The sequence below is a fragment of the Sinocyclocheilus anshuiensis genome, unplaced genomic scaffold, assembly GCF_001515605.1.
Source record: "Sinocyclocheilus anshuiensis isolate Anshui unplaced genomic scaffold, SAMN03320099.WGS_v1.1 scaffold207, whole genome shotgun sequence".
Taxonomy (NCBI): domain Eukaryota; kingdom Metazoa; phylum Chordata; class Actinopteri; order Cypriniformes; family Cyprinidae; genus Sinocyclocheilus; species Sinocyclocheilus anshuiensis.
In genome coordinates, this window is record NW_015551045.1 from 2,489,878 (window position 1) to 2,501,463 (window position 11,586).

General features: G+C 37.7%; 1 protein-coding gene across 4 annotated transcripts in view; it reads right to left on the minus strand.

Moving 5' to 3' along the window:
- LOC107661689 (rap guanine nucleotide exchange factor 6-like) overlaps positions 1 to 11,586 on the minus strand; it is a 108,545-nt gene that overhangs the window by 53,842 nt on the left and 43,117 nt on the right. Inside the window, exon 1 of one of the 4 annotated variants that reach the window (XM_016451416.1) lies at positions 3,128 to 3,479. The exons of the other annotated variants lie outside the window; for them this stretch is intronic. Coding sequence (XP_016306902.1) covers positions 3,128 to 3,181 — 54 coding nt within the window. The 5' untranslated portion in view covers positions 3,182 to 3,479. Of the gene's footprint in view, positions 1 to 3,127; positions 3,480 to 11,586 lie in introns of those variants that run through there. 4 annotated transcript variants of the gene reach the window in all.

Sequence of the window (11,586 nt, forward strand, 5' to 3'; positions counted from 1 at the left end):
AAATTACTCTAGACAAACATTTGTGTGTCTTTTTTTTATTGCTGAAGTGTTTTAAAATTTGGATGTAAATTTACTTTCCCTTCAGCCTGAGGCTTATTCATTTCACTTTTGGTGTGAAAAGTCTTTTATATTTGCCAAAAATATAAAAACAAACAAGCAAGCCCTGTCCAGATTTAACGTCAAAAGTAACGCAAAAGTAACGTAACACATTACTTTCCATAAAAAGTAACTAAGTAACGTAATTTGTTACTTTTTTATGGAGTAACGCAATATTGTAATGCATTACTTTTAAACGTAACTTTCCCCAACACTGCGTTTGTGTACCTAAGACTGTTTTTATCTTGACAGTGCCTTGAAAATGCAACGCTCATGGCGCAAGACTCTTAAAAAACAAGGAGACGTGACACACACTGCACGTGTACTTCTGAAATCAGCTGTGGAAGTGGTGGTATTCAACGCTTTTGCAATTATTCCAACATTTAACAGATTAGTCAAGGTCTGTACGGCCTCTTTCAATCGGACAGAAATGTTACTCTGAGCAACTTAACTAGATCCTTTTTTCTGATGCACGCAAAAACTGGACGTAAGCCATAACAAAGAGCTAGTGAGTCTTTTTGCTCATAGAATTAAAACTGCAGGATTTAAAGCCAGTCTGCACATGATATCTGCATGGAGAACAGCTCGGTCCTGTCCAGCGTCCCTCTACACTCTTAAAAATAAAGGTTCTTTAAGGGGGATTTCACAGCAATGCACTTAAAGAACCTTTAGTGCAATGGAAAGATTGCATGGATGTTAAAGGTTTTCATGGAACCATGGATGCCAATAAAGAACCTTTATTTTAAAGAGTGGACTGTCAGTGCAGGCTCTTATTAGTCTTCTTGAGAAGGAAGCCTCCAACAGGACGTGAAAGCACCTGACATTCGAGAACTAAAACCCTGACACTCGTCCATGGACAGTATAGAGGGGAAAATAGCTTTCAGAAGGCCTTTAATAACATTGCCAGGCGGTTGGCTGCCAAGTTCAAAGATGGCCAGACCCCGGGACACTAATGGAGCCGGAGAGTGCAGCCGAGACACAAAGCTGAAGGCCAATTATCGGCTCCTGAATTATGAATGATGGAGATCTTCCAGCTCGGACATATCACAGCAGACCACAAGTGGAGCTCGAATCACTGGAACGCTATGAGCCTCCTGAACATCAACTGTAAATCACGAATGGAGAGGAAAATAAATGTATGTTTGAAGACAGCATTCAAACAGAATCAAAGAAAGAAAAAAGAGAAATAAATGATGCAAACTCTGATTATGATGAACTCTAGGGAATCGAGACACGTACAGTGATATGCATCGTATCGCGAGCCCTCGAAAATAACGTGACCTTTGAACTACTTACATTAAACAGATCACAGTTCACCCAAGCCTCATGTTATTCAAACCTGTAAATCCTCTGTGTAATAGATGTTAGTCAGACTGACAATGTAAATCTTCAGAGACTTTCACTATATTACAGTCCCTCCAGGATTTCACCTTTTTTTAATGCAAATTTTGGGTAGCATTTTAGTCTAGGGACCAATTCTCAATATTAACTAGTTGCTTCTTAGCATGCATATTACTAGCATATTGGCTGTTTATTAGTACTTATAAAGCCCATATTGTCTTATTCTGCATGACCAAATTGTAGATACCTTAATTCAATCCCATAGCGAAACTAACAACTACCTCACTATTAATAAGCAGCAAATTAGGGGTTTATTGAGTAAAAGTCGTAGACAGTTAATTAGTTAGTTAAAAGTGAGAATTGGTCCCCAAACTAAAGTGTGACCACATTTTTTATAATTAGGATACCAATGAAAAAACGTGCTCTTTGTGAATGGCCCCTAATGTGTCAGTAACTTTAGGTTGTTCTGCATTTTTTCATGATTATTTTAATATCTAATTATGTAGGATTGTAATAAAAATACATGATTTTCTTGATATTGTGTTGCGTTCCACAATGGCGAAACGAAAGTGAACTATAATTTGCTCATATACTGCTAAACTCCATCTGTGCATCACAGAAGAAAGCAGGTCGATCGGGTCTGACAACACAAGGGCAAGTGAATTATGAGTGAGTTTTCTTTTTAGACCTAGTCTACCAAATGCATAAAACACATACAATAGTCTCAGTGTTTACAGTATTAGTGACAGTAAGAGTGAAGTGTGAATGTGCACAGACGCCTGCAAGCTTCATAATGAAGACAAACACCAGGCAGACACACCTGTCACACTCCATTCACATCCAGGACAATGTCTTGAGCTGTACTGTAGCAGCATCAGGACTAGAGCGGCTTCCTGTCATGAATCATCACTGAAGAGACTGCTTGTGTCCAGCGACCGCAGATCAGACACGTGTTGGTAAAGTCTGGACTTGACTGCATGTTGAAACAGAGTTTCGTGAAGAGGGGAAACCCACAACTACTGCTGCTATTTATTCTCTCTCCGGCTCAGAGATGGGAAAGTTAGATAAAGTAATCCATCAGAGCACAAACGCATCTGACTTTGCATGTTATTATTCATAATCATTCATAATCAACGTAATAACTCAGACTCTGACTAATGTGTGACACGCCCACTTTTCACCATCCAATCAAAACCAGTGTTTCTCTTATTGAATGTGTGCTTTCTTTGGCAGCTTGACTTCCTGATGAGTGAAATGCTGCGACTTTGCGATGCTTTCATTATTCTGTTTATTTGAATGGCCCAATCACACGAGTTTGGGGCGGGACTATCAGTTTGACTGAACAATGGCAGATGGGGAGTGCTTGGGAAACACTCATAAATGACATACTTACAGACACAAACGTTGTACAGTAAATGTACAGTAATAACACCTGACTGATGCTCAAAACTGGTGAAACTGGTCATCTACACATCTGACTTCTGATATTCACTGCATGCAGGATATTCCATGAAATGGGATGCATTCAAGCCTTCATCGATTCATGAGAATCAGAAAAATATCTTTAAGATGCTTCCCATTGTCTCTGGCAGCAGATGCATGAAGAAAGAAAGGAAAACCGCATGCATATCCACCGCAAAGCACAAACACACACGCAGTCAACACACACCACAATTATGACATCACTTACTTTGGAGGACCACGGCTGCAAGCAGTTGGCATAGCAACGGACGAGGAAAGCCATTTCCCAATAAGAGAGGGAAACTTTCCAGTGAACGAGAAAAGCAAGAGCGAGTTCCTCTGAGAATCCAAATGAATAAACACTCGACCTGGCCGTGATGTCAAAGAACGAGCAAATCACGCAGTATCCATGTCACCAGGGATCACCAGAAGCGAGCCTCGCAGGATCAATTCTGCGCACACTTACAGAACCCCGTCCAGACCCATCAGCACTCCACAAACTTCCTCTTCACACGAGCACAACTCCAGGAGTCCAGAAAACTCTATGTGTCTGCACCCTTCTGGTCCCGCGCTGCACTGGAGACTGAGCCCAATGCAGATACTTTCTGGGGAGAACGGCAGAATCCGGCTCTGGGGCTCGTCCCGCTGCTTCATCCAGCCTCCGAGCGCGCATCCCTGGCTGGAGACTCTCCCTCGAGACACGTCCATCGATTGGATGCTCTGCCACTGAAGACGGAGCGTCTAGGAGTGAGAGGCACGGAGAGAAGCCCGGCAGAAAAGCATGACATCACCTGTGCTGGGAGGGGTGGGGTGGGATGGAGTGACTGCATTAGAGCGATTGGCTGCGTGGAGGAGAGGAGAGGAGAGGAGAGGAGAGGAAACGTGAGCGTCTTTATTGATCAGACAACAGCCAGCGTCTTCTGCAAACTCCACTGTGCACAAACACAGTATATAAATGATAATGACGGGGAGCATAAATCACTGCTGGAGGAGACGGATGGCAAAATCCGCTCGTTATGCAAATGTATTCCTTCTGCACGCGCACCGTGATCTGTTGCGCTCTTTTGTGAGCACGACAAAGGTGCACTTCTGCAGTGGCATGAGGAAAAGAGAGCCTATAATCAGGTCAGGCTGGGAACACAATGCATTAAAAATGCTGCATGTCATTTTTGCTGCAGCTGCGTGAACAAACTGAAGCTCTCACTTCTTTTCTGAAGATGTAATGGGAATTGTGTCTGAATCCCATGACTGCTCGCCTCAGAAGCTCAAGCATGACATCATCTATTTCAGAGGCAGCCAATGGGAGCGCAGCACATGGAGCTTCCCGAGCGCCTTCTCATCCCTCAGTTTGGTTCGCTTCAGGCACAGATCAGAATCAGAGACGCAGCACACACGGGAAAGACTTGAGAGCGGAATCCCAAGACGGCTTTTCTGCAGGGTTTCATCACTGTATCGGGTCACATTTATTTGATATGAACACTTAACATGTACCTGTATTCAAATGGGAACAGTAAGTGTACACAGAAATGGCATGCAATGCAGTGGTGGTGCAGTTCACTTTAAATGTTTGCAAACAGCATCAACGCAACATACCTCAGGTTTAATTTTTTTCCACATCTATGCAATAGTATTTTTTTTCAGCTGCAACAGATGCAAATATTTCTCCAGATCAGATAGCATATTTATTAGAGGTCGCCCGATAGTGGATTTTGCCGATACCGATAGCTAGGTTGGACCACACTGGCCGATACCGATTAATTAACCGATAGTTCCAGCAATCAACTATCGGTGCCGATTCATCGGCAAAACCGATACATCGGTCGACCTCTAATATTTTTTATATTAATTTAATTTAACTTTTTTTAATTTAAAAATAAATTTAAAAAAAATCACACACACAGAAAAAAATCACTACTACATTATAATACATGTAATAATATAATATTCAGGTGGTTTAAATGTTCCCCAAAACAGTGTGTATGTGAAAACAGTGATGTTTGTTTTTAGTCTCCACTTAATGCAGTTAACTATCAGTGAGTCATTCATGTGGTTTGATTATAAAAAAAAATAAAAAATGTAAAATATATGTCTTGAAAAAACAGAAAATATTAGACAGGCCAACTTGGTAGAGCTTTAAATTATATGTTGTATTGTAGAGATTTTTATGTAATGTGTAGTAAAATTTGTGTGATTAACTTAGAAATTAAAGTAAATTAAATTAAAAAGAAATCAAAACACCTCGACCAGCCCAGCACTGTAATACTGACTCAACCAATGAGGTGGGCTTAAGGCGGGACTATCTGTTTGTCTGACCAATGGCAGCGAGGGGGGTGTTCAGGAAAAAAAATACACACTGCATCTTTAATATTTGATATATTACTTATATTACTTTTTTACTTGATATATTAAAAAAAACAATAATACTAAAATATTAACATGTCATTATACTCTCTGCAACACGTGTTTTATGAAGCCTTAATATAATTCATAATGTGTAGGGGTGGGCGGTATGACCAAAATTCAGTTTCATGGTATGCCTAATTTTATTTCACGGTAACGATATATTTCATGATATAGTCATTTATATGTAGTTATTCTGAACATAGACAAAAAGGGCTTTATATGATAAATAAACTCAAATATTTTAGAAATGAAAAGTACTTCACCTTGTTTGAATTTTCTTTTATTTGGTACATTATTTATTTAGTAAAAACACAAGATTAACTACCCCCAAATGACTGATATTAAATGCAACTTTTAGGTGCAATTAAACTTTAAATAAGGTGTTTCTGAATTATTTTTACATCTCATGTTATTGCTTTACTTCAATCCGTTTATAATATCTAAATATTTTATATTGAAATATTCTATTCATAATCAATTGCATTTATTACTTTTAACTTTGTAGAACATAATGCTACTTATATTGTTTAAATTTGTTCCCGGATATCTTCTTATTACACTGTGTTTTAAGGGGCTTGTTTTGCTCTTTTTGTGAGATTTGTATTATGTATATATAAATACACACACATGCATGTATATATACGTTTATATTTTAAATATATTTATATATAATATAAATTATATATGAATATAAATATATACATGTAAATATTTTCGAAACATATACTGTATGTGTATGTATTTATATATACATAATAAATGTACACAGTACACACACATATATTATGTAAACAAAAACTTTTATTTTGGATGCGATTAATCGCGATTAATCATTTGACAGCACTAAATTATTTATATGACCATTAATCAGTCAAAATTAATAACTGTGACAAGCTTAAAAGGATAGCTCACCCAAAAATTTAAATTCTGTCATCATTTCCTCGCCCTGAAGTTTTTCCAAACCTGAGTTTCTTTCTTCTGTTGAACTCAAAAGAAGATATTTTGAAGAATGTTGACAACCAAACAGTTGACGGTAGCCATTGACATCCATGATATTTTTTGTCCATACATTCTTCAAAATATCTTCTTTTGTGTGAAACAGAACAAAGAAGCTCATACAGATTTGGAACAACTTGAAGGCGAGTAAATGATGACAATTTTTGGGTGAACTATCCCACTGCAAACCTGCTTTAGCAATGTTTACTGAGCACATGAACAGACCTGCGGTGAGGCTGTAGAGAGCGTAAACAGAAGACACACAGGATGTGCTTCCTGTCTGACAGAGTGTGTAAGAGTTGAGTGTCATGGTTGCTGGTTCAGAAGCCTCGAATCGCCTGCGCGGAGCATTAAGACACACAGCGCATCAGTGCCGGAGGACAGCAGCGTCTCGCGGCTGATTAATGCATCTGTGCTGTAACTAATGAGAGCACACTGTCTGTATGGCCACAGCTCTTGCTGTCTCTGCGGCTTTCAGAAGAGTGACAGTGACAAGCCGGTGGGACTCAGACCACCCGGACAATAGCTCGCACTCAGGCATGATATTCATCAGTTTCTTCATGCTAATCAAAATATGCGCTAGCAGCTCACTAGAAAAAACAATCAAATTAAGTTAACTAATCAAAATGTTTTTACAATTCATTAAAAGCTTCTGCAGTCAGTAAAATTACTGGAGCTTATTCATTTTTAAGCACTGGAGAACCGAAATTTGTGCATATGAATTTGTTCTTAACCTCATTCTAATGTGACAAATTATGAAGTTAAATTCATGAAATGAACTTAGAATATTGTAAATGAGCAATCTAGGTTAGTCATTTGCATAAAACAAGCCCACACTATTACCATATAAGGGCTTTCTGCGAAACCTTTACAGTCTTTCATCACTCTCAGCAAACACAGAACACTCTCTATAGCCGGGGTACTCAACAGGTGGTTTGCGTCATGCTGAAGATTAATGTATTTTTATTATAATTTGCACTCAAAAGTAGCGCAAGTATTAGACAGTGTGATTTTAATTAAATATAAACATGCACAGTAGTAAATGCTGCTTGATCTCTGCAAGTGCTGTGAGTTTGAGTCGTTTATAACGTGCATTTGAAAAAGCCACACGCCTCAAACAACTTAGAGAAGCATTTATAAACCTGTTGTCCAACTAGGCATGTGCCGGTATTCGATGATGCGATATATCACGGTAATTAATATGCATGATATTGTTATCGTGGGCACTTCAAAATACCATGAATAATTATTTATTACAAATTATTCCGAATTTTTAATGCATTTTAAGAATACTTTTCCCATCAACTGGTCACAATGCACAGTATGCTGCGTTAAAGACGCATGCGGTCTCTGATGTAAACAAGCACGGATGAGAAGCGCATGGCAGAACACGTGAGAGACAATCTGGATGAAAGCGTATATTTACTCCCTCTCTGACAGCAGATGGTGCGAAACAGCAGAAATGCAGCCGTTACCCCGGAAACCCCGTAAACAAAACAGCTGCGCTACTTTCTGTTTCTGAAACGTATTTAAATTATTTAAATAGCCATTCAGAATATTGTATTCACAGTGGTGTTCATCACAGCGCCAAATACTTAAATATTTAGACTTAATAGGCTATTTATTTTCAAACTTTTTAACATTATAATCTGGACTACAACATGCCCTAGATATTGTTTGAAAGTGTTTTGAAACACGTTGTTAAAATCAAAAGTTGCAACTGTGTTATTTAATGAGCTAACATGAACTAAGAGTTGTATTTTTTTTTTAACAAAGATTAATAACATCTGTAGCAAATGCCTAGCTATTGCGCATTGTGAATGTTAATGCTAATCAGCTCACTGAGGTTAACTAATGAGGTCTTATTGTAAAGTGATACCTATTGGTCTTTAATATGAAATAAAATGATCTTTAATAATTTCATCATAACAAAATTATAAGGCCACCCAGAGTGTGATTTTTGCATGTGTGTGCACTGTTCCTACATTTTTTATAAATTAATAATGAATGATGATTTGTTATTAATTAATAATAATTAATAAAAAAATAAAAATTATTTAAAAAAATTAAAAATAAAAGTTATTTTTGTTGATGATGATAATAATAACAATAATAATGCTATTTTTATTATAATTTTTTACATTGTTTATTATTATTATTATTATAACAACATAGTGCCTCCAAAAAGATTGAGCTACTGGTTAGATAAAATTTTTTATTTTATTTTTTTTACATCCTTTGTATTCATGAGAGTTCATGAGAGTAGTCCAACTGAACCAGATCAAAATATTATTTAAACTGACATACATGCAAACATAAATACATACATAAAATATTAAATACATAAATCAATAAAAACTAAAATAAAATGAATAATAAAAGAAATTACTTGTTCTAGAATTGGACACGGCTACTTAAATTTCACTGTTTTCCTCACAAAAAGACTGGGAAACCAGCACATGAACTGTATGGATTACTGATATGATGATCTTGTGTGAACACAGACTCCATTCACTGTAAGTTGTTAGTTTCTTACTTGCACTGTAAGTTTCTCCAAAGTTTCTTGTTTTGTGTTCCAGGAAAAATTAGCATTTTTGCAGGATTAATGTCAAGGACTAGGGAGTTACCGTCTGCAGGGTTCACACTTCACTTCCTGCTATTCTTCCAGCTCTTCTCACACACACACACACACACACACACACACACACACTTCCTGTAGAGTGAGCTCGGATCTAAAGCACACACGGCAGAGTGAAAACCATCCATCATGAGAGATCTCCTCTGCTGTAAGTGGATGAAAATTTGAAGCGGCCCACGAGGCCGAGCTGGATGATGTCATTCTCTAAATTTAGACCTCCAGCGCAAACAGCAGCTGCAGCGATGCTCCCTTCCAGCCGCTCTCATGCAGCACACTCGATCGTTGGGCAAAACAAGTGCATTTTTCCAAACTACAACACTGATTCTCAAGCACAGCCACAGGAAACGAGACGAGCACTGCTTGACAGTTTAAGGTCGCTCTGACTTCATTACATTGAAGGAAAGCCCCGGGCTGCCTCTGATACAAGGATATTAAAACACGCTTGTTCTGTTTCCACTGGCAGATCAGAGCGTTTGTGGAATCTGCACAGAGTCACATGAACATGAAGAGCAGCGCTTCTGCACTGCAGCTGAAAATACCGACTGATGCATCGACAAGCGTTTTATAATTGCATTGACATTCCATAAACTGGAGCGCTAAAATATTTTAGTGGAAAATGCCATTATGCCTTCTAGTTGTGAGCAGAAACTGGTTCAAAGTGCTCCCTTGGTTATTAGCATATTGATAAAGTGTTTCATGTAGAGGTCTGCATGGGCTTTAAACTGAAGGCCGAACCCGACCCGTACCCGAGATCGTCTGACCCGGCCCGACCCGACCCGAGCGGCACAGTTAAATTTAGAACCCAAACCCGACATCTTTTTTTTTTTTTTTCACAACGGATAGCCAATTTAAAAAAAAATGCTGTATTTCACAATTGCATGCAACGGTCAGTAAACAAATACATGTAAAGAAACAGAATCATTAAGGCTCGGCCAGTTCACAAGACAAAAGAAAAAACACTTAACAGTTATGAAAGTTTATGAACATCAGGTGCAGCGGTCACATAAATTCTGCCGAGTTTTTGAATGGTTGTATACGACAAGACGATAATTCTTCCATCGTGCAAATTATGGTCATTTTCGTCAGCTAAGGCTCGTTAGCATTCGGCCTACTTTAAATCAGACACAGAGATGCAGTGCGGTAAGATCGCATTTATTTGAGTTAATTAATTATATCATTTATTTGAATTAGTGAGAGAGAGGGATGAAAATTGCATGTGTGAACCTGCGTCTGCGCGCCTCTCTCTACAAGCAATGCGGCTTAGTTACTTCAAAAACAGCGATTTTACCCCCTCATTGCAGAGAAATATAAAGTTGCGAGTCAGTAGCCTGTCGAAGCTATTTTACTAATAAAAGTTTTCGTGCTGTGTTGTCGTGTGCACTAATGTGTGTGTGCATCTATGAAAGCAGCGTAGCCTACTGCATATAGTTTTAGTTTAGCTATAAACCCGAGCCCGAGCCGAACCCGAAGCTATTCATTAAACATTAACCCGAACCCGACCTGAAACCCGAAAGTATTTTGGGACCCGTCGGGCTCGGGTCGGGTAGCAGACCTCTAGCATGCACTGTGAGAAGCTTGTTACAATTTTTTAAAGTCTCTTATGTTCATCAAGGCTGCATTTACATGATCTAAATACAGGAAAAAAATAATACTGTGAAACATTATAGCAATTTAAAATAACAGTTTTATATTTTAATATACTTTATAATATCATTTATTCCTGTGATGCAAAGCTGAATTTTCAGCATCATTGCTCCAGTCTTCAGTCACATGATCCTTCAGAAATCATTCTAATATACTGATTTATTATCAATGTTGGAAACAGTTGTGCTGCTTAACATTTTTTGAAACCTACTTTTTTCAGGATTCTTTGATGACAGGGTTTCTGCAGGATTTTTAAGCTCAAATTTAAGACTTTTTAAGACCTTTTTTAAGACCTGCACAAATAAATGTAATACTATATGAGCGGGGTATGGCAATGCCTATAGTACCATATTAAACTGTAAAATTACTGTAAAAAGCATAATATACAGTTCAGATACAAGTTTTCACAAAAACAAAAAGTTTTACAAATGATACACTTTACATTTCAGCCTTTAAACCGTTTTTAAGAAAATGGACGAGTCAAAAGTATTAATCATTAATTTAAACAATTATTATGAATAAATTAAATAACATAAATTAGGGGTGTGCAATATTGACAAAAAAATGATATTTTCTGGGATTTTATCGATAACGATAATTAGACGATATTTCACTGAGTGTGTTATTGTGCTGGTATTTTAAGGACTACCGTGGACAGCTGACTCCTGAATTTTTGATATTCTTCATATTCTGTGTAGTCAGCTCACAGCAGTGATATAAATTAATCTTTTCCAACAAGTTTTATGGGCATTTTTACCATTAAGCCATTTTTTTTTTAAAGTGTGCATCATCTTTTGAGTCAAATTCTTGCATTTGGGCTGTTACCAAGCAAATGAAATCAGTATCAACAGAATTCATCTTTGCAATGCAGAGAAAACACAGAAGCTGCATCTGAAGTGGCATTTATACGCATTTAGCCTACACACTATTTAATGCAGCTCAGAGGCACATAGAATACTTTAACCTGCAGTTACAAATGCATAAATAATGTTTTGATATTTTAAACA